The 25,651-nt window shown below is 35.0% G+C and overlaps 5 protein-coding genes and 1 non-coding gene across 11 annotated transcripts; 3 read left to right on the forward strand and 3 right to left on the reverse strand.

The window, feature by feature from the left end:
- Positions 1–1,434: 1,434 nt before the first annotated feature.
- Positions 1,435–3,102, reverse strand: LOC8261323. Of its 2 annotated transcripts, XM_048378926.1 has the most exons (3): positions 2,280–3,102; positions 1,716–2,168; positions 1,435–1,605 (listed from the first exon to the last, which is right to left on the reverse strand). In XM_048378926.1, exons 1-3 carry the CDS (start codon positions 2,527–2,529, stop codon positions 1,505–1,507), a joined length of 804 nt encoding a protein of 267 aa, XP_048234883.1. In that variant the 5' UTR covers positions 2,530–3,102; the 3' UTR covers positions 1,435–1,504. The 2 variants fall into 2 exon arrangements, with proteins under 2 accessions (XP_048234883.1, XP_002519298.2); XM_002519252.4 differs by having other exon boundaries at positions 1,716–3,102.
- A 138-nt stretch (positions 3,103–3,240) lies between these two features.
- Positions 3,241–4,423, reverse strand: LOC8262608 (1-Cys peroxiredoxin). The gene is made up of 4 exons (XM_002519251.3): positions 4,257–4,423; positions 4,018–4,166; positions 3,791–3,937; positions 3,241–3,701 (listed from the first exon to the last, which is right to left on the reverse strand). The coding sequence occupies exons 1-4, from the start codon at positions 4,369–4,371 to the stop codon at positions 3,453–3,455; spliced, it is 660 nt and encodes a 219-aa protein (XP_002519297.1). The 5' UTR covers positions 4,372–4,423; the 3' UTR covers positions 3,241–3,452.
- Positions 4,424–4,510: 87 nt separating this feature from the next.
- On the forward strand, positions 4,511–12,962 carry LOC8261321. Its single transcript, XM_048378925.1, has 22 exons — positions 4,511–4,647; positions 4,778–4,972; positions 5,075–5,247; positions 5,334–5,504; positions 5,608–5,718; positions 5,819–5,896; positions 6,575–6,771; positions 6,869–6,929; positions 7,251–7,325; positions 7,518–7,595; positions 7,702–7,764; positions 7,845–7,928; positions 8,012–8,190; positions 8,455–8,494; positions 8,592–8,735; positions 9,011–9,130; positions 9,222–9,437; positions 10,185–10,361; positions 10,785–11,466; positions 11,834–12,030; positions 12,299–12,434; positions 12,662–12,962. The coding sequence occupies exons 2-22, from the start codon at positions 4,834–4,836 to the stop codon at positions 12,808–12,810; spliced, it is 3,270 nt and encodes a 1,089-aa protein (XP_048234882.1). The 5' UTR covers positions 4,511–4,647; positions 4,778–4,833; the 3' UTR covers positions 12,811–12,962.
- Positions 4,574–4,646, forward strand: TRNAA-UGC. The gene has a single exon. It is a non-coding gene; the product is annotated as a tRNA-Ala (tRNA).
- Positions 12,963–16,462: 3,500 nt separating the features above from the next.
- LOC8261320 (mitochondrial substrate carrier family protein E) lies at positions 16,463–19,021 on the reverse strand. 2 transcript variants are annotated; one of them, XM_015719216.3, is made up of 6 exons: positions 18,687–19,020; positions 18,141–18,531; positions 17,715–17,911; positions 17,483–17,624; positions 17,201–17,360; positions 16,463–16,905 (listed from the first exon to the last, which is right to left on the reverse strand). In XM_015719216.3, the coding sequence occupies exons 1-6, from the start codon at positions 18,755–18,757 to the stop codon at positions 16,880–16,882; spliced, it is 987 nt and encodes a 328-aa protein (XP_015574702.1). In that variant the 5' UTR covers positions 18,758–19,020; the 3' UTR covers positions 16,463–16,879. The 2 variants fall into 2 exon arrangements, with proteins under 2 accessions (XP_015574702.1, XP_048235300.1); XM_048379343.1 differs by lacking the exon at positions 16,463–16,905 and having other exon boundaries at positions 17,218–17,379; positions 18,687–19,021.
- Positions 19,022–19,088: 67 nt separating this feature from the next.
- Positions 19,089–25,151, forward strand: LOC8261319 (probable inactive DNA (cytosine-5)-methyltransferase DRM3). 4 transcript variants are annotated; one of them, XM_048379339.1, is made up of 10 exons: positions 19,089–19,311; positions 19,535–19,654; positions 19,847–19,943; positions 20,210–20,256; positions 20,675–20,782; positions 21,305–21,401; positions 22,119–22,231; positions 22,562–22,664; positions 23,048–23,127; positions 23,493–25,151. In XM_048379339.1, exons 1-10 carry the CDS (start codon positions 19,243–19,245, stop codon positions 24,876–24,878), a joined length of 2,220 nt encoding a protein of 739 aa, XP_048235296.1. In that variant the 5' UTR covers positions 19,089–19,242; the 3' UTR covers positions 24,879–25,151. The 4 variants fall into 4 exon arrangements, with proteins under 4 accessions (XP_048235296.1, XP_048235297.1, XP_048235299.1 ...); XM_048379340.1 differs by having other exon boundaries at positions 19,245–19,382; XM_048379342.1 differs by lacking the exon at positions 19,089–19,311 and adding an exon at positions 20,038–20,083 and having other exon boundaries at positions 19,613–19,654.
- Positions 25,152–25,651: the final 500 nt, after the last annotated feature.

The following is a 25,651-nucleotide window of genomic DNA, read 5'->3' on the forward strand; positions in this document are numbered from 1 at the left end:
AGTGTATATTCATTTGTTATTAGTTCAGGTTTATTAAATGTAAATTTCAAATTCATTATTTATAGAGTGTATAGTGTTAGATTTACTAAATATAACTTTTAAGTTCATTATCTAGAAAGTGTATATTCATCTATTATTAGTGTCATTTCATTACTTATAAAATGTATATTCATATGTTATTAGTTCAGGTTCATTACTTATAAAGTGTATATGCATCTATTATTAGTGTCGGATTTATTTAATATGACTTTTAGGTTCATTACCTGTAAAATGCATATTCATCTTTTACTAGTGTTAGGTTCGTTAAAGATAAACTGTATATTCATTAACATTTACTGATCAACCTATTTTAACATATGAATATATTTTTATTTAATTTATAAATTTATAGACTATGATCTATAAAACTCAAGTATATATATGATGAATCTATAATTTATAACATATTAGTCTACAAGTCATTTTATAAATTTAAATTGTAATGGCGATTGATGAAATTAAATTAAGAAAGGACAAAAATAATAAAAATAAAATTATTTATATATCTAGAAATATAAAATTACTTTTCTCTATATTTATTTCTAATTATGTTGATTAAAATTATTTTAACTTTAATATATAGCACATATTATTAATAAAATAAATGTATGTGAAAAGAACTATAAAATATAATAATAAAATTATTAGTAGTATTTAATATAAAATGAGAAATTAGAATGTAGTAAAAGAGTTATTTTAAAGTATAATAATTCACGTGTCTTGCAATGAATTTAAGTTTGTGGTGTTAGTCTGTTTATGTCCTTTAATTAATTAGACATTTAATCATAATATTATAAACTTAGTTTTACAATTACGAAAACGCTTAACTTAATTGACTATTAACACACATATGTGTTTGGTTCTGGGTACATGATGCATCGTATAACCGGGTCCAGAATATAACAATCCTTAAAATTGAAGCAAGGCAGCTGCAATTTTAGAGGCAAAGAAAGAAACAAAGAGGAGCTTCAGCAACAACTAGGGCTACGTAGCACCTTAATTAAGATTGAAAAAAAAAAAAAAAATCTCAAACACCACTTCTTTGATTAAATTAGAAGAGACTCTTACTATCTCATCTATGCGCCTTTAGATATTAACTAAAGTTTTTATTCTAAACAAAAATAATTAATTATAAAGTATATTAAATTCTTGTAATTTTATTTTATTTTTAACTACTTCCCTAAAACACTCATTGAAAAATATGATTTGTAAAAGGAAGAGTAATCCTCTTACTTCTCCTTCATGGCAAATTACTTGTAGCATTGTTTTTCAAAACCTTAAACTAGCCTTGTTGATCATGTTTGTTATAAGTTTTATTTTTCCCTCTTTGTTTGCTTCTTCTTCTGCTGCATTCTATATCTACATATTTAATGCATAACTACTGAACACTCTCGGTCAACAATGGAAAATAAACTAAAAAGGAAAAAAGCAGTCCCCTGAGCGAATAGTCCAGTGACAAATACAGTTACAAAATCACAATTACACCCAAAACCAATACAACTAGTACATGAAAAAGCCTCCATGGAGAATGGCTGCTTCCAACCCCAGCTGTAATACTTCCTGCAGCTGAAACAGAAAACAGACTATAAGAAGCAGCCATGAATTTAATTAATTAGCTCACATTATAAACTTAATTCTCAGAGAAGAGAAAAACAAATTGAAGTCACTACGCTTACCACATTCTCTAGTAGCATTAGTGGAAGAAGAGCAAAGACAGAGCATTCCTCCTGTCTCAGTGTCAAATCCACAGGTACCGCCAGACTGCGAGCACCGTTCGCATCCAGTATCCGGCATACTATACGACAATTTGATGCCATATACCCAATCTAAGGGACCAATACCCTTCAAATTATCAGTATTCACCACAGTAGTATAATGTGTGCAGTCCAAAATATTCATGCTCATGTACCTCACTGTATCATATCCAGTAAAACAGCACGGCGGAGAACTGTTGGTTAGCAAATGGAACACTCTGAATGCGTTGCACGAGCCATAAAGCTCATCACAAGAATGGCCAGAGAAGTTGAAACAGAGATTCTTGTAGTGGTTAAGAACTGGAGAGTCGATAGAGCAATTAAGGAGAGCAAAGACAGTGTCTGGAGTTGGTGGAATCATAGAAGATTGTATGTCTGACATGACAAAGTCATGGTGAGGCTGGAGAATAGAGCATGTAGACATTGCAGGATCATATACTTCGATTGTTTTCTTTTCATAGTCAATCTGTTGCACTTTGTAGCTACCTGAAGGTGTTATAAAGAACAAGTCATTGCTGCAGTTAAACATGCCGCGAAACTGGGGTGCCCCGCAGCCATCGTCCACGCCGAATGGGTAGCGTATGTCGACTCTGCCGCAAGAGGTTCTGCAAGAAGTGAGAGCAAGGGATGGTAGTGATTGAAGCGTTAAGGTTGTGAGTATGAGACTGAAGAATGTAAGTGGCGACAGCAACATTAAAGGATCCATTGTCTTTACTAATTGTATTTCAAAAACCATTCAATGCGTGAGAGTATGGTGAGAGAGCTAATGTGTTGAAAATTTTAGGACTAGAGAGAGAGGATTTGTGGTAGTGGAAGACAGAAAGATCAATCACTTTGGATCCATCGGTTCTAACAAAAGAAGGTTGGAGTTGATGCCTTCTCCGAGATTTACTCAAAAGGAAAATGACAACTTTTTGACTGTTGAGACAGTCCAGTACTGTGATCCAGAAGAAAAGTGGGCTAATTGGCTCTCATTTTTCAAACATAGTGGCCCCACGGCTGTAATGACCACTTACACGACTTCGGGCTCCATTTTTGCGCATTACGTACCTAGCCACTCATTCTTATGCATCACACCGTTTAATCCATATGATAATATAATATTGTTTAGTTAATATTGAACTTGAAGCTTGCAATTGTCAGTCCTGACTATGCCCCTAATTAATTGAGGGGAGCTCATCTCTGGAATTTGAAACAACTGATCAGGTACTAATGGCTACTGGAATGATCAAGATTCACACTAGGATAAGCTCATGTCTCGACTTTGAAACAAGTGATCAGCGGCTAACGGCCACTGCTCTTGACATTCTGGTCCAAGAATGATCAAGATTCACACTAGAATAAGGATTGTTGAATCCAGCTAAAAAGCGAGATGGTCATAAAAGCCATAGGCCAGAAGGGACGGTTGATCAAAAAGTCCTCTGATAACAGTTAAAGAAAAATACTATGAACAATCGACCAAAAGTTATTTTTACTGTTAATAGGTAACAGTAGCCGGATACAGGATTTTCACAGGGGAGAGTTACAATTTTGTTACTAGCAGAGACAGAAAGAACATACTTCTACAAGTATACATAGACGGACGATACAAACACCATGAGAAAGGTAATTATAAAAGCTAGGCCACCTGCGTTCTCCATTTAAGCAAAAGGAAATATTTTAGTCGACATTGGTGAAGCGCAAGTATCCCTTCTCCGAAGGGAGGTCAACAGTTTTGTAGCCCTGAGGAAACATCTTTTTGGCCTCATCAGTTGACACACTAGGAGATATGACCACCGGATCTCCTGGTTTCCAGTCGGCAGGGGTTGCAATCTTATGCTTTGCTGCCCTCTGCAAGGACTCCACGACCCTCATCACCTCATCCATGTTCCTGCCGGTACTTGCTGGATAAAGAAAGCTCAGCTTGATCTGTGTTGTGCAAGCAAAACATTTATGATTAACTGATTACTTTAATTTCCTTGAATTCATTATTCATATTAATTTACGAACCTATTTACCTTCTTGTCGGGACCTACAATATGCAGAGCTCGGGATGGAACATTTTTTCCTGAGTCGTCTTTCTCATCTGCATCTACCATGTTAAGTTGGTGAATGAGTTGACGGCTAGGATCCGCGATAATTGGATACGTCACTTTGCTTCCAGGCTGCAGATACATTTAGACAGGGCATAAGTGACAAGTATTCCATTAATTTCTGAAAACCCCAAAAATAAACAGAAGCTCACAGTGTATGCTTCAATATCCTTGATCCACTCAACATGAGAAAGAACATCATCGCAGGACAAACCCAATAACTTCACTCCTTTATTAGCAAACTCTTGAGCGTAAGCAGCCATCTTGCCAAGTTCAGTGGTACAAACTGGCGTGAAATCACCTGCATGCACGCAAAAGCTCTAGAATCAAGGCCATTGAAAAAGCAAATAATACATAAAACATATATAAGCAAAACATATATGACAATAACCCGGGTGTGAAAAAAGAATGGTCCAGGTATCTATGTAATCATGGAGCTTGATGATTCCATGAGTGGTTTCAACTTCAAGATTGGGGATAGTGTCCCCCAGGGTAAGGCCTGGCATTTTCAACTTTCAAAAACCTGGTGCATTGTGTCGTGATTTTCTAGCAGAAAGAGGATTAAAAACAAGGGAACGGTCTTTGCATGAAGAGAACGTGGCAGCTATCGTGGCTAAGGGTCCGAGCTGTTGCGTATCCATGTGATTGGTAATTCCTCCTAGTCTCCACGTGTCTCGATCATATTAACATTTGGACCATCTTCGGTTAGGGGATGTAGCTCAAACGGTAGAGCGCTCGCTTTGCATGCGAGAGGTACGGGGTTCGATACCCCGCATCTCCAGGTGAGACCTTTTTTGCACTCACCTTTTTTTTAATCGGTGTTAAGCTCCGTTAAGGACTGTTATTTTTTCCCGCGCAATAAGTTCTCACGCTTTTTCTTTTTCCCATTTTTCTTTCCAACAACCATATTAGGGTTCTCAGTATCCAATACCGGACTACCGGCAGAGTGACCACCCAAAAACAGCAAAATGGAGGTGTTTCAAATTGCTCAGTTGCTAAACAACACGCTTAATCCCGATGTCAACGTCGTTCGTACGGCTGCAGAATCTCTGGATCGCCTTTCTCTCCTCCCTCAGTTCCCCTACTCCCTCCTCTCTGTAGCCACTGGTAAAGAAAAGCTTTGCTCAATTCAACTCAAAGAACTATTCAATTTTTTAATCCACAGTTCAGTAATTCTTGCTTGATTGCACTTTATTTGAAATTAATTAGGAGGTGAAACTCAAGGTCAAAGAGTTGCTGCTGCTACATACCTTAAGAATTTCACTAGGAGAAACATCAATAATGATGGTCCGAATTCGAAAGTTAGTAAAGAGTTCAAGGATCACCTTTTGCAAACTTCACTTCAAGTGGAGTCTGCAGTTCTAAAAGTCTTAGTTGAAGTGGTAACACATAAATTATGAGTGTTTTCGTTTCTTAATCAAATGTCTCTTTTCTTTTGTTGCCGTTACTTATTATTATTGCTCGGCAGTTCCGAATCATTGTTGTTGCTGAGTTTGTTGAGAAGAATTGTTGGCCTGAACTTGTACCTGATCTGCGGTCTGCGATTTCTAATAGTAATCTTATTAACAATAATGCAAATTGTCAGTGGAATACTATTAATTCCCTCACACTTCTCCGAGCCCTTGTCAGACCTTTCCAGGTACTTCGTTTAGTATGTCATGATAATTAGTGGACATCAATGTGATGATTAAGATCAACTTCTTTTTGTTTGATGCTTAATATATGTTTATCATCTCTGGCAGTATTTTCTAAACCCTAAAGTTGCTAAGGAGCCGGTGCCACCGCAATTAGAGCTAATTACAAAAGAAATTCTTGTACCTATCTTAGCTGTTTTCCATCAGCTCATTGATAAGGTTCTGTTTTTTCCGTTCTTTCTTTGTGCTTATATGATGTCAATCCATAGTGACCCATTTTGCATTGGCTTCTGTAATGATTATGTGGTTCATGAAACAGGCATTATCCACCAACGGTAGGCCAGATCTGGAAGTGGAGAATTTCCTTCTCATTATATGCAAATCCATACATTTCACTGTAAGTCAATTTTATTGCTTAAGGAAATTAAATGGAGTTGAAAATCTGGGATTAATTATTTATTTTTATAGTCATTCATTTCTTTTTTAAATTAAAAGTTTTATTAGTATCAAACTAAAAAGAAATATAGGATTTAAGACCTTAGTTTTATACATGTAGCTCCAACAACTGATGTTTCATTCGGTAATTGAAGTTCCGAAAAGTTGCATGGTTTCTCAATTTCATGGTTTCTTAGGTAATATCCTGTTACTTTGTGCGTCCTTATGAAAGTGACAACCTGGAGTTCAGTGTACAGATACTATGTTTGGATTTATCTAGATTTCAAGCAAAAATGAAGTACATATCATGTTTTCAAATATATTCTATCGCTTGATGGGTGTCATGATTTTCGTTGTAGGCCTTCTGTGTTTGCACCATTCTAATTCCTCCCTAGATGGTTTCTATTATCTGTTTTTCTTAATGCATGCATAAAAAAATAATATATGGAGATCCCAATTGGGTGCGAGTCTGTCTGATGTGTGTGTTTGCTGCTAGGCTAATGGGTAGCAGCAGCTAAATATCCATAACATTCATTTTTTTCTAAGTGTTCTACTTTACAAAATAAACTCAAAATTGCATACTATGTTCTCTTGCATATTATTTCATGTCTACTTGCCCAATTTTGCACCTTGTTTATAGGTTAGGTCACATATGCCATCTGCACTAGTACCTTCTCTACCCTCATTGTGCCGGAATTTGACTGGACTTCTTGATTCCTTGAGCTTTGATCGCGGTGTTACTTCAGAAGATGGGCACCGGCTAAGACTAAAGACTGGAAAAAGGAGTTTGCTCATATTTTCTGCTCTAGTTACCCGACATCGCAAATATTCTGACAAGTAATCTAGAGTAGTACCTCTCTTTTTTTATCGTTTATTATTTTTTTAAAAGATCAGGCTTTAAGTATTATCCCTTCTTGACATTTCCCTTTTTTAGGTTAATGCCGGACATCCTTAACTGTGCTCTGAGGATTGCCAGAAACAGCACATATATCAGTGTAAATTTTTCTTTTAATTCGTAAGAGTTTGTTAACAATATTTGCTTGGTAGCTGGCATCCATTTATGATTCAAAACTTCATTTTGAAGCTTTTCAATATGAATACATGTATATATGCACACACACACATGCATGTCTACATGTGTTCTCTAAGATTACAATTTTTAATATGTTTCTTTTATTTTATTGTTCCATTGAATGTTGGTGGCTTGAATATTTTTTATAACCTTCAGCCTGGGTTTTAGTTTATTGCTTGTTTCCTGTCCCCATTACTGCTTTCTTGACCACATTAGAACTTGAAGCTATAATCTTCATGTGCAGAGGCTTGAATTCCTGTCAGAAAGAATTATCTCATTAGCTTTTGACGTAATTTCCCACATCCTGGAGACAGGCCCGGTAATTTAAACCATGCTCTTTTGATTTAATCTATATTGGAGTTATTCTTATTGCCTTAGTATTATTCAGAGTCTTTATTAATTATAAACTTAACTGATGAAAGTCAAGGGCTTTCTGTTTAGTATGTGGACCACTGGATGTTCCTCGTTTAAATACTAGTCTCTATCTAAGACTCAGTTTAACTGGGAACAGGGATGGAGATTGGTATCACCCTACTTTTCATCTTTGTTGGATTCTGCAATCTTCCCAGTGCTAGTGCTGAACGAGAAGGTGTAATTTCTGAAACGAAACCTCTTCTTGAAAAGTTCTTTCAAGGTAATTACAGATTAGTTGACCTATTCCTATTATCTTTCCTTATTGTGGTGTTCACAAGTAGGATATCTCAGAGTGGGAGGGAGATGCAGAAGAGTACATACGAAAGAATCTTCCATCAGAACTTGTATGGCAATTAATTATTATCTAAGTGGTACATTCACCATTTTTCTAGTTATTATATCATCACTATTTGTGCATATATAGGAAGAAATTTCCGGATGGAGGGAGGATCTGTTTACAGCTAGGAAAAGTGCAATAAATCTACTTGGTGTTATTTCAATGTCGAAAGTTTGTACTCCATATCCTTTTTACATTATCACTTGCAAATTTTTCAATGAATGATCGCTTAAATTGTCTTCTAATGTTTACAGGGACCTCCTACGGCAACCTCTCATAATGGTTCAGTCGCATCCTCTAAGCGTAAGAAGGGTGAAAAGAACAAGAGAGATAACCAGCGGTGTTCTATGGGGGACTTGTTGGTCCTTCCATATTTGTCTAAGTTTCCCGTTCCCTCTGATGCTGATGCATTGAAAGCAAGAATCATAAATGAGTAAGTTCACGACAATTTCTCCAAGAAGTATTTCCTACTGCAATATATAACATATGAAGTTCAATTAATGCAACAATGAAAAGAATGGAGAAAAGGTAAAATGTAACATTTGAAACCCACAACTTCTAGAAATAACTGTAATTGTCAACCTTGAAATGTCTGCCAATATTATTTTCTTCTTTTTGCTTAGACATTCTTAGTTTACTTTCTTTTCTTCAAACTCGTTAACTGTTCTCATTCTGTTTGTTGCATTATCAACAACAGTTATTTTGGGGTTCTAATGGCATATGGTGGCCTGCAAGATGTAAGGGAACATTATCCCATTTATTCAGTCATTAGTGAAACTGCTGTTTGATAAGAATCTACAATTAATGTTTTCTTCTTATGCCATTTGACTACAGTTTCTAAAAGAGCAAAAACCTGGATATGTAACTCTTTTGGTTTGCAATCGATTGCTACCATTGTATACAGTGTCCTTAACCTCACCATATCTGGTTGCTGCTGCAAATTGGGTTCTTGGGGAGCTAGCATCCTGTCTATCAGAAGTGAGGCAGTCTCTTTCTCATGTCATTCCTTCTGTTGATGCAAAATTATCTGAGCATTTGCTTGCTACCTCATTTTTGCTTATAATTTTGATGATACTGCAATATTCTTTTTTATCATTGAAATATTATTGATTCTTCAAGCGGGTGGAATAGTGGAAACAGTTTCATGCAGCTGATTAGAACTAGTTTGGGATTATTAAGACTTATCTAAGTTAAATATAAATGCTATCTAGTTTTTGGTTTTACTCTTTTAGAAACTTCTGCCTTGTTTTCAGGAGATGAAGGCAGATGTGTATTCCTCATTGCTGAAGGCACTTGCAATGCCGGATAATGAAGATACTTCTTGCTATCCTGTTCGGGTTTCTGCGGCTGGGGCAATAGTTGAGCTTCTTGAAGTAGGCGTCCAAATAAACTTTATGGTTGTGCAAGCCGCATTTACTTTGTGATTCTGGTTTCTTACCTCCTACTTATGTATGTTTTGTTCAGAATGAATATCTACCGCCTGAGTGGCTTCCTCTTCTTCAAGTTGTGATTAGTAGAATAGATATTGAAGAGGAGGAGACTTCAGTTTTGTTTCAGCTTCTGAGCACTGTGGTGGAAGCTGGTGATGAAAATATTGCAGATCATATTCCATACATAGTTTCATCATTAGTTGGAGTACTCTTGAAGTTTATGCATCCTGGTCTGGAGTCATGGCCTCAAGTAAGTATTAATTCCTGAGGCTAGTCTGTCAATAAATTTTTTATTATTTCAACTTCTACTTATCACAGTATAAAAGTAGCACTCATGGCATACCAAATTTTGGCTTATAATTTGATAGGCTTTGTCTGGATGGAGTAGAAATAAAGATCCAAAGAACAATTCTAGATAAGATACTGATTCCATAGCATTTCTTTCTATTATCATCTGCAGCACTACACAAAGACTGTTATCATTTGGCATTAAGCATGCTTGTGGTGATCATCATAGCCCTCATTTTCTATGAGGTAGCTGCCCTCAAGATTTACAGCAGGCCATTGCCTGACAGAGTTTGTTGGATTATGAGCAAAATCTTGTGATGGGTAAAATTTTGGAATACTGGATCTGTTAACCTCGCTAACTTTTTTCCTTCCATTTCACTTGCTTTGATTAACTGGCTTTGCTCAAGGATATAATTACATCCTGTGTGTCTACACATTAGTCATTTGCTGAAAAAGATTTGGGTTCCCGCTCATTAGGTGGTCAGTTGCTTCAAAGTATGTACATATTTGGATCAGTTGATAAATTGTGGGTTTACATTCCCAAAGCATGTGTACAATTGTATAAATGCACAGATATAGATACTTTGTTCAGTCCAACTGTGGAATTCAGGATCCTTGCAGGATTATGAAATTATGAAAGTGGTGCCTCAACTTATTTATTAATGTTTGAACTGGGGTTCTGTTTATGAACTGACTTTATGAGTTATAGGTGGTTGAAAGGGGCTTTGCAACATTAGCAGTAATGGCTCAGTCCTGGGAGAACTTCTTGCCTGAAGAGATTGAACAGATTGAATCAAGTGAAAAACTGGCATCTGGTCGAGCTGTCATTGGTAAAGCTTTGTCGGCTTTGTTGCAATGGACTTGGCTTGTGCCCTTGCATCCAGCGGTTAGTCCAACTTCTTTCCCTTGCACTAGGAAGGAACTCCACTGTATCTAGTAAACATGCATGCATGCATTAGACAGAGCACTGTTTGGTTTAATTTACTTGAGTTTTCTTTATCTAATATATTTTCGACAGATTATCAGAACAGGCCAGAATTATGTTCTTTGGGTGTCCTACCATACATTATGAATCAATCTTTGGTATAAATTTCATAAGATACTCCTTAGCTCACTTTAGTTATTTTTTTCCCGTTTTCTTTTTCTTTTTTCTGGAAAGTTTACCTCATTGGGTCCAATTTTGGAGTAAGTTTATAAATTTTAAAATTGTGAATATTTGCTCTTTCTATTCTGCCTTTGCTGTCTGACAGTGAAAACTTTGTGCAACAATTTGTTTCATAAAACTTACTCCTGCTTGGAATTTGATAAGGAGGATCGAGAAGGTCAGATTTCTCCAACTCCAACATGTATAGATGATTCATCAACCCTGCTGCATTCCATTATGCTTTCTGTTACCGGAAGTGATGTAATTCTACAACTTAAGCTATCTGAGTTATTGTTAGTTTGGGCTGATCTGATTGCTGACTGGCATGCCTGGGAAGAATCCGAAGATCTATCAATCTTTGACTGCATTAAGGAAGTTGTTAACCTAAACAGTAAGTATGGGCTGAAGAATTTCATCACTAGACAGATGCCTTCACCTCCTTCTCCGCCTGTGCCACCACAATCTATTATTGAAGGCATTGGTGCTTTTGTTAGCGAGGCCATTCTACAGTATCCATCTGCAACATGGAGGGCTTGCTCGTGTGTCCATATGCTACTACATGTCCCATGTTACCCAACTGAAACAGAAGTGAAGCAGTCACTAACAATTTCTTTTTGTCAAGCTGCATTTTCTCATTTCAAGGAAATTCAAAGCAAGCCTTGTTCGCTCTGGAAGCCTTTGCTGCTTGTTATATCATCATGCTATTTGAGTTGTCCTGATATTGTGGAGGGGATTTTGGAGAAAGATGTGAAGGGAGGCTTTGCAATTTGGGGATCTGCACTTGCATCTGTCTGCACTGGTTCTTCTGAACGTGGTCTGGTGGAAAAATCTGAGATAAAGTTGGCAGGTTGGTGATTGTTTCTTTGTTTCTTAAAACTAAGGAAGCTTTCTTACAATTCTAAACATGTAAATCTATATGGGTACTTTCTACCTTCCTGCTGTACTTGCTGTCTTATCTGTAAATTTGATTAAATGGCGGATTTGTCTGAGAATCAATATGAGCCAGAAGTTGCATGCTTATTGATTCAGATATTGTATCAATGTTGAGGCAAAATCCACATACCTATTGATAATGCTGCAGCTTGATACCAGTTCTTTACTTTTAGTTACAGAATAGTTTCAGTTTGGCCTCAGCTCAGAAGAGAAAAACTGCTATATTTATAAGCTGACATGAAATTACATACTGCTAAATATTTGTTTATTTTACTTCTCAGTCATGACACTAGCAAAGATAACTGAGCGGCTTTTAGGACAAGAGAATTCAGGTGGTTGTTCGTTAGGTGATTGCTTTAATTCATTGATGGAGGCATCAGTACGGGTGAAAGAAGTGCAAGAAGAAACGAAAGAGGAAGAAAGCAATGCAGAAGCTGAAGATGATGAAGAAGAAGATGAAGATGACTATGATGATGAGGTTTGATTTTCAGATTACCTTTTTCTTCTGCATATATTTTTTAAGGAATGCCATATGGTGTCTTCTCAGCACCACCATTCATTCCGTACACTGAAAGAAACACAGAGATCACTTTTTGCCCAAGCCAGGAGCATTAGTGATTTGCTTTGATGGTTAGAGCTAAATAGGACTTTTGTGGAGATCGGGCTGTGTCCATCAAGCGCATCATTTCATCAACTTTCTTGCTTTCATTATCTGGAAATCTAAACTTTTCTTTTTCTGTGATTAGGATTCTGAGGATGATGAACGTGAAGAAACTGAAGAAGAGTTTCTAGAAAGATATGCAAAAGCAGCAGTGGCCTTGGATAATGGAATAGATGTTGAAGAGGGGGATTTGGAAGATCAAGATCATGATATTGAATTGGGTAAGACTGTTTCTGTGTCGTTCTATTACTTGTGTTCAAAATGCAATAGTTAGGAATCAGCTAAGGTAATTCAACCATTTTAGGAATTAGCTAAACTCCATTACATTCTGACTCGGGCACTTAGTTTTGCTGCATCTAGTAGTCATGTGGTTGAATTAACAAATGTGTCTTTGCAATTCCTTTTCTGACTTTTTGGATCACTGGTTCTTCTCGTGGTGGGGTTGCAGGTATTTTGGAAGAAGTAGATGAGAAGAGAATTATATATTCATTGATAGAAAGATATCATTTTGTCATACGGGAGCAGGCATTGTCACCGCTGATCATCTCCAATTTCCTGCTTGCCTTTCCAGAGTGTAATCGTTTCTTCCAGAAATAGAGACATACATGATTTCTTTAAGGTCTATGCAAGAGAAAGAAGAATGCATGCAACTTTAGTTATTGTTTCAATTAACCTGACATTTAAGTGGTCTTGGTATGTCCATCATGAATTCTGGAAATGATATTTAGTTTTGATTTTTCTTTCTGCAATCATCAAAAGAGAAATTTTATTGCAACCAATAACAAATGCATAAACAATTTAAAAGAAATAAATAACTAAAGTATACAAAATGCATCTTCAGCAGCAGAGCATCTTTAAATTCATTCGGGGAATCACTTTGGCTGCCTGAAAATTTACCATTCCCAAGTACTACATGTTCCTTAACCATTGGAGAAGCGCCTTATTTGAATTTTTCCGAATGATATGTTTATAAGAAGATGCATGGATTTAATTTCTAAACAACTCAAATTATTTCCATTCTTTTTTTTTTTTATTCGAGCAAAAACCTAATAAGATACTCAAAAGACAAATTTTAGTGGTAAATTCTTGCAGTTTATTCTATAAAGACCACATTCGGGTGTTCTACCTTTATAATAACTGTAACCAATATGGAATGTTGGTCTACGATAAATTTCAGGTATATGTGCTCTTTCCTATGTTGTCAAGCTCATTACATAGGTTTAGATCTCTTTATCAAGTATCAGTATCAGTATCAGCATATACTCATAACATTCTCATTTGAAGATGAGAATGATGGATTATGACATACTTCCATTAGTAGTTATGGTGTTCACTCTCTTCAAAGACAACTTTTAATTCTATCACATGCCCTAAATGAACCTAAACCAGTTTTGATACTAAAATTGTTGGGAATCGAGTAACAAAGCAAAATAATTAGAATGTTATATTGCATCAAATAGTCATAGAACTCCATACACTTCCATGAATGAGAATGCTTATATATATATATATATATATATGAAATGTAAAAAAACACTCTATTAATAATAGATTTTCTTTACCCTAATCCACTAACTAATACACCAAAAATTTTAAGAAATGAGAACCTAAAAGTGACAGCGGTAAAAATGATCAAGTATTGCAACCTTGACCTTGCAAATTATTATTGTTATTCTCATTATTGTTGTTACTCTTATCTTTTTTCTTTTTCTTCTTATTAATTGCCGTTGTCGTCGTCGTTGTGTCTATATTTGACATCTACATAAACGGTTCTGACATATATGATTACGGTATTTTCAACCTAAAAAGTAGTGGCTCGGGTAATTTTGCTTATCACGCCAATGGTACTATTAGCATAATGACCCAATTTTATATCATATTGTAACATACTTAAAAGTGTAAAAGAGGGGACAACGGATAAATTTACTGAAAGAGCTTTATAATTAGTGTTGTTATCAATATGGTTTTTTACTAATTTAATATAAAACATAATAAATAATAGTAGTATAAGGATAAATTTTATGTAGAAATAGGATACTAAGATTAAAAAAAAAAAACTAGATTCTATCAAAAAAAGAAAGAAAAGACAATGAAAAATATTATATATCAAACTTAATATATAGAATATCAATTTTACTTAATTGTAAAAAGTAGACATGTATCTATATATGTGTGTCGAAAGGAAAGAAATGAAAAAAATAAAATAAAAATAATATGTCATGCATTAACTAATAGCATATAAAGAAAAATCTTATATTTTTGTTCTTAAAAGGAAAACAAAAATTATAAGCATTAAATTGTTAAATTATTTAAGGTTTATAGTATAATAGATATTAGACATGTTCAACTGGTCATCGGGTTTGATTTAAATTCTATCTTATAAGATTATATAAAATCTTTACATCTATTCCATCTAGATTTAATAATTATTTTATTATTTACAATGTGAAAATTAATAATTGTCTAAAAGACTAGCTACTTAAGTAAAATTAAATAATCAGTCTCAACTATGATTTAATTTATAAATATAAAATTTAATTATCGAGAACAATTGTAAATACCAATATAATATAATATTATTTTATAAAAAAATTATAATCAAGATAGAATCAGTAAAGTAATTATGTAATAAATCCACATATTCGTACAAACTATATATCACTAAAAATCAAACCATTGACATTTAATAAATGAATACTAATTTTTTTAAGAGAAATAAAATCAATACTAAATCTATCTTATAAAATACTAATAAATTTATATTTTGACTAACATCAAATGATTTTAAATTCTTTAAATTGAACAAATATGTGGATATTGACCAATTAAAAAAGTAATATGATCAATTCAAAGTTTGAGAAGATATTAAATAACGTTAATAATTTATATTAAATCTTATATTTTTTTGGGTCTAAAAGTAAAGAAATTGAGTCAATATTTTAGAATGTCAACCCAATTATAAATTTTATTTAAAAATAGATAAAATCACAAAAGTAATTTAGATTATATTGAATGTTAATAATGAATGATTCTTTAATTTCATTGATAGAAACTCTTACAATTTGTGCATTAGGAATTTGTATCAAGTGGACTATGTATATATATATCTAGCTATAAATGGAAACTCTTTCGATGTGTATTTTTTATTGTGACATAGCACCAAATGAATTATTTCTACTTACACATTGCAAAAAAGTGTGGTAGAATTATCTTACAGTACATATTATCGCATATAATATAGATAAATAAAAAATATACGATATATTTGTGAAATAAATATTAATTTAGGAGATCATGGCTATTTAAATTGAATGATTCAAATTTACCGAACAAACATATGATGAAATGTTTGGAGAAATAAAATTTTCATTTTGGTTGATAATGTATCAACTTATTAATGATAAATTATTAATGTTAGTATAAATTTAATCTGAATTATAAGACCATGAATTTTAATTATTTAATGAATTAAAAATTAACTCAACTAATGCAATATGGATATAAAATGAATGAATTAATTTTAAAAATAAAATCTAGATGAACCAATTATAATTTAAGGTTTATGCAATTTTCAAATTAATAGTATTTATTATTCTAAATTTAGTAACTATTTTATCTTTTATTGTAAATGAGTTCAATTACGTGCAGCACACGTGAGTAAAAAATTAATAATTTAAAAAGATAAATACTAGCAATATTCTCCCTTGAACACTCTTTTAGACAATTGTTTAATTATTTTAATCTAATAACTTGCTACTTATTTAACAAGTTAAACTAATTTTATATTATCTTTTTTAATAAATAAAAATGAAATAAATTTATTTACTGAGTAAGAGATAAGTCTCTTGGCATATATAATATTATATAACTTAATATTAATTACTTTGAGTTCTAGAGATATGTATTTTACTATTCTGAAACTGCTGCATTTTTTGCTTCTTGCTGCATTCTTTTTGAGAATAAAGGATATGTATTATTATTAAAAGAATTTGTGTTGATTAACCTATTTATGGATATTGTACCTAAAATCCCAAAGGTCATTCTTGCATTATTAAATAGCTAAAAAAAAGCCTTTTGAAATAAATAAAAAATATAATAGTAGAACTTAAAATAATTAAATTATATCATATTATATATGTAAAAAGATTTTATTTTTTAATTAATAACTAAATTATTTTAATTTTATTTATTAATAAATATAAAATCAACGTAATTTGTTAAATAGATAATAAATTATTAGATTAAAAAGTTAGAAAAAAATATTGTTAGCATCGCTAGCATTCCTTGTTTAAAAAATTCAGTATGTTCTAGCCGCTTACAGGGGCACATGACCAAAAAGGAATTCTCTCATATCTGATTATAGAATAACTCGTAGTTATGGTCAAACCAATTAACCCTCTGTTTTAGCCCTGCAGGATGCAGTATTGTACTGTGTAGAGTTTTCCAAGTTCTTTTGAGCTTGAGCTTTTTAAACCAATTAAACTTGACCTTGAAATTGTAGATAGATGGCCAACCAAAATCTATAGCTTGAACAAAGATGCATGAAGCTTGATCTGGCTTGTCAAGGTCAACCTCTTCTAAGAACTGCTAGGAAGGGTCTACTAATCAGCTACTCCAAACTTCTAGTCTTGCAATTCCCATTTGCACTTCATATGCCTCGGAGCTGTTATACTTGCTTCACTGATAATCTCTCTGACAGGTCAGGAAAAGAAAAATCAAGTCATTAGCAAAGTTTGCAAACAGAGGGGAATATGGGAAGTAGAGGAACACAAAGATACTTGTGGGAAACATTGAATATCCAGACCAATTAAATGGAACACATTTGAAATTGACATTTAGAACAAGACAAATGAAGCTATGTTTCAAAATCATGAACCAAGGAACATTTTGCAGCAGACAAACAGTGGCTTGCACGTCAAAGATATGATATGACATTTGTTCATTAGTTACTACATATTAGAGAAAATCAGTAGGGAATGAAACATACTTATGAGTTCGTAGGTAACAATCATTGTAGTTCCATAGAGTGACATGTTTAAGAACCGAGGACCAAACCCTCTGTAAAAGCCCCACCATCCATCTTCCTTGAGGAGTGTCTTTGTTGTCTTGAGTACTGAAGGCCTTCCAACACCATAGTTATCCATAACCTTCAGATATAACATCATCCTAATCAGAGGGACACCAAAAAAACAATTTACCTAATATTTCCATAGCAAAGCAATGAAATCAGGGAGAAAATAAAAAGATTGGTGTGGTAGATGCTATATGCCTGTAGTCGAGTCTTTACAGTATCCACAGGAGTAGTGATAATTGAAGAACAAGCACCAGCCATCATTCCTGCTGTAGCCTGAACTGTCACCATCTCCATATCAGAGGGTTTCTTCTCCTTATCCTCTCCATAGCCCAAGCTCCTAAAATTGAAAGAACAACGTAAAATCATTTGCTACTTCAATTCCAATGTATTGTTCAATGATAGATCATGGGCACAATTAGATATGTACCTCCAAATTATATGTTGTGCAGCACCATACACACCCCACCAAAGTGCAGATGCTGGTGACTGTATTACAGCTGTTAACCCAAAACCTCTATACAAGCCACGAAATCCTTCAGTCTTCATCACTTTACGCATGGCATCGAATGGCCCGTTACAGTATGTAGTCCTAGGAAGCCCTTGCACCATTATCCGATGGGAAATCTGAGAACACATAACATTTTGAGACCGTCAAAAGCACAATAGATACACACTTGGACTACCAACTCGTGTCAACGAAAAGCAAGCAATAAAGTCAGGATAAGCCTAGCTAGTTCATGAGCGTCTGCAAACATAATGTTATGCATAGAGCTGTACTTGTCTTTGAACTTTGAAGATAAATAAGCTCAAAGAAACCATATAAGAGTGAAAGTAAAGAACAAATGGTACATACCACATCCAAAGGAACAAAGTAGAAACAAGAAACTAGATTTGACAACATGCCTGCCACTCCATTAGCCATGCCAAGACGCGTGGCTTCAGGCATATCGATCTCTTGAGTGTATTTCAGCATCGTATCTTTAGACATTTCAAGTGATGTCAAAGTAAGCACTCTACCAGGCAATGATCCAATCGCAGAAGTTCCAAAACCTCTGTAAAGACCATGAATACCGTCATTCCTCAGTAAATGTCTGAATACAGATAGTCCACCTCCGCGAATGCGGGATAGTCCAGAATGTTCAGCTACTTGCATTCTTGTCTTCACTACATGAGTTGGATGTAGTAAAGCTTGCTGAGCAGTAAATAGTATAGCCCCAATCACATGAAACCTTGTCTTATCCAACCTAAAATAAGCTCAATAAAAAATACATAAGCATCAGTAATGGGAGATAGAGAGTGTGGTTAGAAAATCTGAAAATGCATGAAATTAATTCATCATTTATTTCAAAGAAGACTTTAAAAAAAAAAAAAAATTGAAATCAGAGAGTAGAAGATGGACCTGGCCCAATTAATGTCGGTATCGGCAAGAGCCATTCCTGGAGTAGCAGCAGCATCAGTTTCCACAGCCATTGATTTTTAATTAATTTGATTCTTGAACTGTTATTAGTAAATGGCTTATTAGCACTAGCAGGAGATCAGGATCAAAGAAATGCTTAGTAATTTAGAATGTCCAAAGACTTTTAAGAAGAAGAGTTGAGAAAGTTCCAGTAACTATGCCAACCGTTCTCCAGGTTAATGAAGAAAAGTAGTTTTTTTTCTATTAGTTGCGATGCGAACAGGAAAAACTACAGAAATAAAGAGTTTGAGTTGAGAGAATAATGGTGCGTTTGAAAAGCAAGCAATGCGTTCCCTCTCTTTTATAGGGCAACCGATGACCGACTGAGTAAGCGATTTGGCGGGGAAAACGCACTTCGCTTCATTAAGCCAGCCCAACTCTTGTTTTGGGTCTGATAAACAACAAAACTGGGCCGTGAGTTTAAGCCTACAGAAGAAGGCCTTTCACAACCCGACATGGTTGCGCCGGTGTACGGTCAAACTAGTTCACTCCGTTCCCGATGCAACTTATTTCATTCTCAAACTCCAACGCTGTCCTTTCTTGGCTGACTGCTGAAGCCTCCGGCCACGTAACCATCCCCTTTCTCGTCACTGATGTTCTACGTTTATTTATTTATTTATTTTTGACTGATGAACAGTGGTAATTACTTTGCAGCAGGGACTGAGAGACAGCTCAATTTTCATGTTTTTTTTTTTTTTTTGTTTTCAAATGGTCTGTACAATGTGATTACCATAAGTTTGCCTCAACCTTGTTCATATGATACTGAATTTCTATATTCTACATGGATACAGGACAAGATGAGAAAAGTCCACAATGGTGAGACTTCATCAAATCAAAAAACCACAGTGCCAAAGCCTGAGATGCTTGACTTCGATTTTCCCTCTGATTTCATCTACTCGAGCCAACTTGGGGTATGCATTCCTTTCTATGACCTATCAGAAATTTAGCTCGTGAATTTTAAATTTGCATTCATTCAAATCTTCTAGAGTTTTATCATGCAATTGCCATGTCAGCTAACTTTTTTACGGCTTCAAATTGATAACCTGGTGTTTAATGCATGTGCATTTCCTCATTCATATTCTTTTGTGCTGAACTAATTCCAGGAAACTGCCGCAAGTTCATCTGCAAGCGATGTGAGATCATTTTTAACTGGGATGGGATTCCTACCATCTCTTGTCGACAAAGTAATTCAAGAAAATGGTATGTAATGCATGGACATTCTTCTTCATTTTTATTTTCCAATCTTGTTTGAAGTAGGCACTGATGGATACAGCTGTGTACATATCGATTTAAGGAAACAAATCCATCATCATCGGAACCAATATTTGGCCTCTTTGGCGGTAATGATATAATCACATTCCAGGATAAATTCAATGATTATAACATGCTCCTTAAATAATTTTACAAAATAAGATTACTGTGTTTTCCTGCAATCCTGATTGGCGGCCATCTTCTTTTATATCTAGGTGAAGACAATGTTGACTTATTATTGGAGATTCTCATGGAATGTTCTGTAAGTAATGATTAATTTTTGTGCTATCATCTTGTTCTTTTTTTTCCTCTTTATTTATCCATTTATTTATTTTTCTGTTTTCCTCTTTTGAGAACAATAGTTTATGTACCACATTTGTATAGAGATGTGGGCTTGGTTCATAATGAGTATTTATGCGTTATTAAATTTTCCACAAATGTTAACAGCCATAGAGTAGCGAATCTTAATGTTAAAAGTTGTCTGTTAAGGGAGAAAAAGATAATCTTGTTAGTTATTTAAGCAAATCACAACATATGCTATTGTCGCAGCATGTACCAATCAAAGTTGGACTTTAATTTTCATGAAACTCATTAAAACAGAATGACAATTCAGTGGACTTCCTCATTGATGAACTTTTCGAAGGTTATAACTAATAGTTGACCTACTTTGAATGAAACAGGATCCTCAAAAATCGAATTCTCAGTCATCAGATTCTCTGGATACCTTATTCAATGACAAGGACGCGAGCAATCCTCCAGAATATTCCAAATTTGGTCAACCGAAAGAGGTAAAAAGCTGCGATCTATCATATTTATAGGTTACGTATCTTCTGCTCAGAATCTGTATGAATGCTTCCCTTGTGGAAATTGTTCTAATATAATTATTCATTACCCAAATGGTTCTGTCTGTACCTCCTCCATCCACTTCCTTTGCAGCTGCTTTTGACCTTAATGATCTTTCCAGGCAGTGCATCTCTAGATGTGAATTCTTTTTCCAATTGGTCATGGTGTTATGCATAGAATTTATGATAAGTGGATAAACTTTAGAGTGCCAGAAGTCGCATGGAGTGGATAACAGTTATCTTGGAAATCGTAATATGACCTTCATTACAGTCTCTCTCTTGTTAGATGCTGTGTTGCTTTGTTAACCAATATTTCACAGATTTACATGGTTTGGTGCTTCTTTGTTCACATGAAGTTTGATTTTCATTCTTGTTAACTCTATAACTATGGTGATTGCATATTATGGTTTAGGCTCTAGTAGGATGGTTGATACTACATTTGATTTGTTATATTTCAATCTCCTGTAGGAGCCAGATGTATTTGGATTTGATGATAGTAAAAGGGCATCATTACTGCATATGAATTTCTCTGCAGAGGAAGTTGATTTTGCAATGGAAAAGCTTGGTATGTAAAAGCATAAGAAATTTTAGTTGTGGAAAAAAATATTGTTTTAACATACTTCCGTACTCGGTGGACAGGTGTTCTTTATGAGAGAAGAACACTTTTTGGGTTTGCCATTTCACCTTATGGTCATTCCTCAAATATGCTTCCTAACAATAAGCAAGCATGTTGTCTAATTGGCTAGGAAATGGATGTATTTCACATATGCTTAAGTAAAAAATTGAGTGGGTTGGAAAGCACCCAAATATTAGCAAGCACTAATATGAAACTGGAGAGAAGAGATGCTCTGTGTTAGAGATATAAAACTATCTTGGATCCTCACTTAACAGCTTAAGCTTTTAGGTGGAATGGCTCTTTGATATGATATCTGAACTTGTATAATTAAAATTTTTTGAGTTCGATCATTGACCATGCTTTAAGCCAGATGGGCATTCGCGTGCAGGAGTGTGTTAGAGATATAAAACTACTCTTGGAAGCCTCAGCTAACAACTTCATCTTTTAGGGGGAATGTTTCTTTGATAGTCTTGAAACTGGCATAGATGTTTGGATATAATAAACAAGTCTTCTCGACTTAATTAGTTATCTTTATCTTGGAATCTTCCCGTCCTTTCCTGTGTCCTAAGTCCTTGGCATGTAAGGGTTTCCAGTAATCTTGTACTTAACAAATTAAAATTATTCTTAGTCTGGAATTTTTTAATGATCTCATGCTATTACATACAGGTACGGATGCTCCAGTTGATGAAATAGTAGACTTTATTACTGCTGCCCAAGTAGCTGCAAATTTTGATGAGGAAAGAGATGACGAGCTTGAGCATGATGTGGAACAAAATAAGGTCTGTATTGAATTTCAGTGATATTTTACTGTGTTAAGGGCATTAGTAACACATTTAATAATGATAAGACACCAACTGCTTCTGTGATGTTTGCTGCTAAAGTTGACAATTAGCTTATCTTTTTTTTTCTTTTGTGCTTCCTAAGCTTTCTACAATAATTTTGCAAGAAAACTAAGAGATGCAGAACTAGTTTCGAAGGCAACTTGTTAGTTGTCAAGTTTGGTGGTCAACTTCTATGGCATATGCAGCTATCTAATTTTTATGTTTTTTGTGTCTCTGTCATATATCATGCGTGCTTCATCTATGTTTTAATTAGCCTTTTATTTCCAGGATATTAGCAATGAAGCTTTGTTTGGGACTATGGAGAAAACCCTTAACTTGCTTGAAATGGGTTTCTCGGAGAATGAAATTTCATTAGCAATTGAGAGGTTCGGTGAGTATATAGTGTCATAACTTTGTTTAGCAATCAATGCTACTACCACTCACAAAGGCAAAATATACGAGATACCCCTGTGAAGTAATCTGCATCCTCTTTCTTTATCTTGTTCTGTTTGGGTAAGGAGAAGTAATGGATGTAACAATGCTATGATTATTCACTTCTTCTGTCTTGTCTAATTAGATACTGAAAGTCAGTCTTGCTCTGTCCTTGTTTCTCTCTCGTCTCCTCAAACTTTGTGGTTTATAAATGACTAATGTAGCTTTCATCCTTTAAAAGGGCGGTGGTAATTAGATATGTGATAAATGGCCTTTCTTACTAAGAATTCCTCTCAGTTGAGCTTGTTGCGAAGGATTGATCAGTCATTTTCTGTCTTTCAGGTTCAGAAGTTCCAGTTTTGGAGCTAGCTAACTCAATTTGTGCAGAACAAGTTGGTGAGAAGTACATTATAAAAGATAAGGAGCGTGCTTTCTTTAAATCTTTGTACTTATACACAATTACTACCAATTTTAATTTCTAATTGCTCCTCTTTTCAAACTTATGCTCAGCTTCAAAACATGCATTAATTTTATCATAAGCACATTGTTCTGGGCTTATATGTCTAAATAAAAAAATGCAAGTCAAAGGCACAGTTGCTGGCAATTTAATCTTTTTTCTTTCCTTGCACCCTGTAATAGTATAGCCGCATTCTTTTCTTGAATTTTTCATTTTCCTATGAGTTAAGATTGCATTTGTGTGTGTGTGCACCTATGTGTTCTGTTGTGTGCAAAACATGAAATGTCAGTCATTTTACTTGTATTGAAGCTTATTTTTGACCTCGTGCAGTATTGCTCAAGACATTCTAGAATGAATCCTTCACATGTTGCAAGAGGTGGTGAATCCTTTAACATGGAGATACGAGATGAGCAAAGACGTGACTCATATGGTCGTAAAAAACCAGAGAATCTTAGCCAAGAAGCTGTCTCTCGTTCAAGCAATCTAAACCTGGAGGAAATACATAGAGGAAAAAGGCCAAAACAAGAGTATACTGAAGGCTATTCTAATACTCAGGACGAGCATTTTGGCTTTGAGGAAAATTATGAAGAGGAAGGTCCAAAACCAGAGTATACTGCTGACTCGAGCTTCTCTTTTGAATCTGCATGGGTGGAAGAAAAAGTTGACACAGAAATCACTGGATTCAGAATTCCCAGAGAACCAAAGTTTAAATCATGCAAGAGTGTTGATCGCATGGTAGCCAAACCTCCTTATTTTCTCTATGGGAATGTTGCCACTGTATCTTTGGACACTTGGGGCAAAATATCTCAATTTTTATATGCTGTTGAGCCTGAGTTTGTAAATACTCAGTTCTTCTCTGCATTGAGTAGGAAAGAAGGCTACGTGCACAATCTCCCTACTGAAAATAGGTTTCATATCCTTCCAAAGCCTCCAATGTCCATATTAGATGCAATGCCACATATCAAGAAATGGTGGCCATCATGGGATACGAGGAAGCAGTTGAGTTTTATCAATTATGAAACTAATGGATTATCTCAGCTCTGTGATAGGCTTGGAAGGATGCTGACTGATTCTCGAGGTTTAATTTCCTCTCAGCAAAAGAGAGACATTCTCCATCACTGCCATAAATTAAACCTTGTATGGGTTGGTCTGCACAAAGTGCGCCCTATAGAGCCAGAACATTTGGAACTCATTCTAGGTTACCCATTGAATCACACTCAAACTACTGAGGGTAGTTTAACTGAAAGGCTACATGCTCTCAGATACAGCTTCCAGATAGACACTTTGGGGTATCATCTCTCTGTGTTAAAGTCCATGTTCCCTGAAGGAATAACAGTGCTGTCACTTTTTAGTGGAATTGGTGGGGCAGAAGTTGCTTTACACCGCCTTGGCATTCATATGAAAGGTGTCGTCTCTGTGGAAACTTCTGAAACAAAGCGAAAGATCCTGAGAATGTGGTGGCGCAACAGTGGACAAACTGGGGAATTGGAGCAGATTGAAGACATTCAGAAGCTGACAACTAAAAAAATTGATAGATTGATTGAGAGGTTTGGTGGGTTCGACTTCGTCATCTGTCAGAGCCCGTGTACTTGCGCTTCAGGAAATCCTAAAATGGAACAAAGGGCTGATGCACGGTCGGCTTTGGACTTCTCACTGTTTTGTGAGTTTGTTCGTGTTTTGCAGCGAGTAAGGACCCAAGTACAAAGAAAGAGGTAACCAAATAGTTAATAAATAAAAAAAATTCTTCCCTTGCGTGCTTGTTCTGGAGTAGTGCAGCTTATTCAGGGATTATGAAGGTGGTAGTTCTAGGTGGCCTAATTATCATTGATGCTTATACATTAATGGTTTTGTTGTATATATGTTATTAGGCTCATCTTTGTCGCCTATTCTGTAAAAGAATATAATATAATACTGTTGAAGTATTTTGTATCGAGTCTTTGGAAAAGAATGCCATAATGAAACCAAGAACAAGAACCAAGCTACTAGTCAGTTTGTCTTCTGTAAAGACGAGAGGTTATATATTGCTGCCAATTGGCATCGCTAAAGGCCACAAGTCGATGAAGGGCTCCGAAGGAAACCCACAAAATGGTGACCCTATCCATAGAGAAAGAAGGCAGGGCCTACCAAGTAAAACAACAGGGTTTTTTGTCGTTTGCCCTATAAAAAAACATTACGATTGAAAGACATGAGGAGCAGCAGCGAAACTTTAAGTTTGGTGGGTTTGGGGACGAAATCTTTAGGATTATGACCCTTTTATTTTTCTACTTTTGTTGATTTCCCAAACATTTGAAAGGTCCCTTAACTCTTGCTCGTCTCGTGAGCCTCCCTTTTCCATTTGCATCTCCTTCTATACTTGCTGCTCCTATTTTCTTCTTCACTCAATTACCAATTACAAGGTACTATGGTAAATAAAACTAGAAAGTTAACGGGTCAATTATTAATCTCTTAGTGGTATAATCATAATCATAAGATCCCCCAAAAAAAAAGAA

The sequence above is a fragment of the Ricinus communis genome, chromosome 9 (genome assembly GCF_019578655.1).
Source record: "Ricinus communis isolate WT05 ecotype wild-type chromosome 9, ASM1957865v1, whole genome shotgun sequence".
NCBI classification, from domain to species: Eukaryota; Viridiplantae; Streptophyta; class Magnoliopsida; order Malpighiales; family Euphorbiaceae; genus Ricinus; species Ricinus communis.

Coding starts and splice junctions, on each gene's coding strand:
- LOC8261319 (XM_048379339.1), top strand. CDS start 19,243: ATGCAACTTATTTCATTCTCAAACTCCAACGCTGTCCTTTCTTGGCTG. Junction 19,944..20,209: donor CAAAGTAATTCAAGAAAATG/GTATGTAATGCA, acceptor TTTTATATCTAG/GTGAAGACAATGTTGACTTA. Junction 22,232..22,561: donor ATGATGTGGAACAAAATAAG/GTCTGTATTGAA, acceptor TTTTATTTCCAG/GATATTAGCAATGAAGCTTT.
- LOC8261321 (XM_048378925.1), top strand. CDS start 4,834: ATGGAGGTGTTTCAAATTGCTCAGTTGCTAAACAACACGCTTAATCCC. Junction 7,326..7,517: donor ACATCCTGGAGACAGGCCCG/GTAATTTAAACC, acceptor AACTGGGAACAG/GGATGGAGATTGGTATCACC. Junction 9,438..10,184: donor GTCTGGAGTCATGGCCTCAA/GTAAGTATTAAT, acceptor TATGAGTTATAG/GTGGTTGAAAGGGGCTTTGC.
- LOC8261323 (XM_002519252.4), bottom strand. CDS start 2,529: ATGGTTTTTGAAATACAATTAGTAAAGACAATGGATCCTTTAATGTTG. Junction 1,606..1,715: donor TAATGCTACTAGAGAATGTG/GTAAGCGTAGTG, acceptor TTTCTGTTTCAG/CTGCAGGAAGTATTACAGCT.
- LOC8262608 (XM_002519251.3), bottom strand. CDS start 4,371: ATGCCAGGCCTTACCCTGGGGGACACTATCCCCAATCTTGAAGTTGAA. Junction 3,938..4,017: donor AGGATATTGAAGCATACACT/GTGAGCTTCTGT, acceptor ATGTATCTGCAG/CCTGGAAGCAAAGTGACGTA. Junction 3,702..3,790: donor TTGTAGGTCCCGACAAGAAG/GTAAATAGGTTC, acceptor TGCACAACACAG/ATCAAGCTGAGCTTTCTTTA.
- LOC8261320 (XM_015719216.3), bottom strand. CDS start 18,757: ATGGCTGTGGAAACTGATGCTGCTGCTACTCCAGGAATGGCTCTTGCC. Junction 18,532..18,686: donor ACCGACATTAATTGGGCCAG/GTCCATCTTCTA, acceptor AGCTTATTTTAG/GTTGGATAAGACAAGGTTTC. Junction 16,906..17,200: donor TGTTACCTACGAACTCATAA/GTATGTTTCATT, acceptor CTGACCTGTCAG/AGAGATTATCAGTGAAGCAA.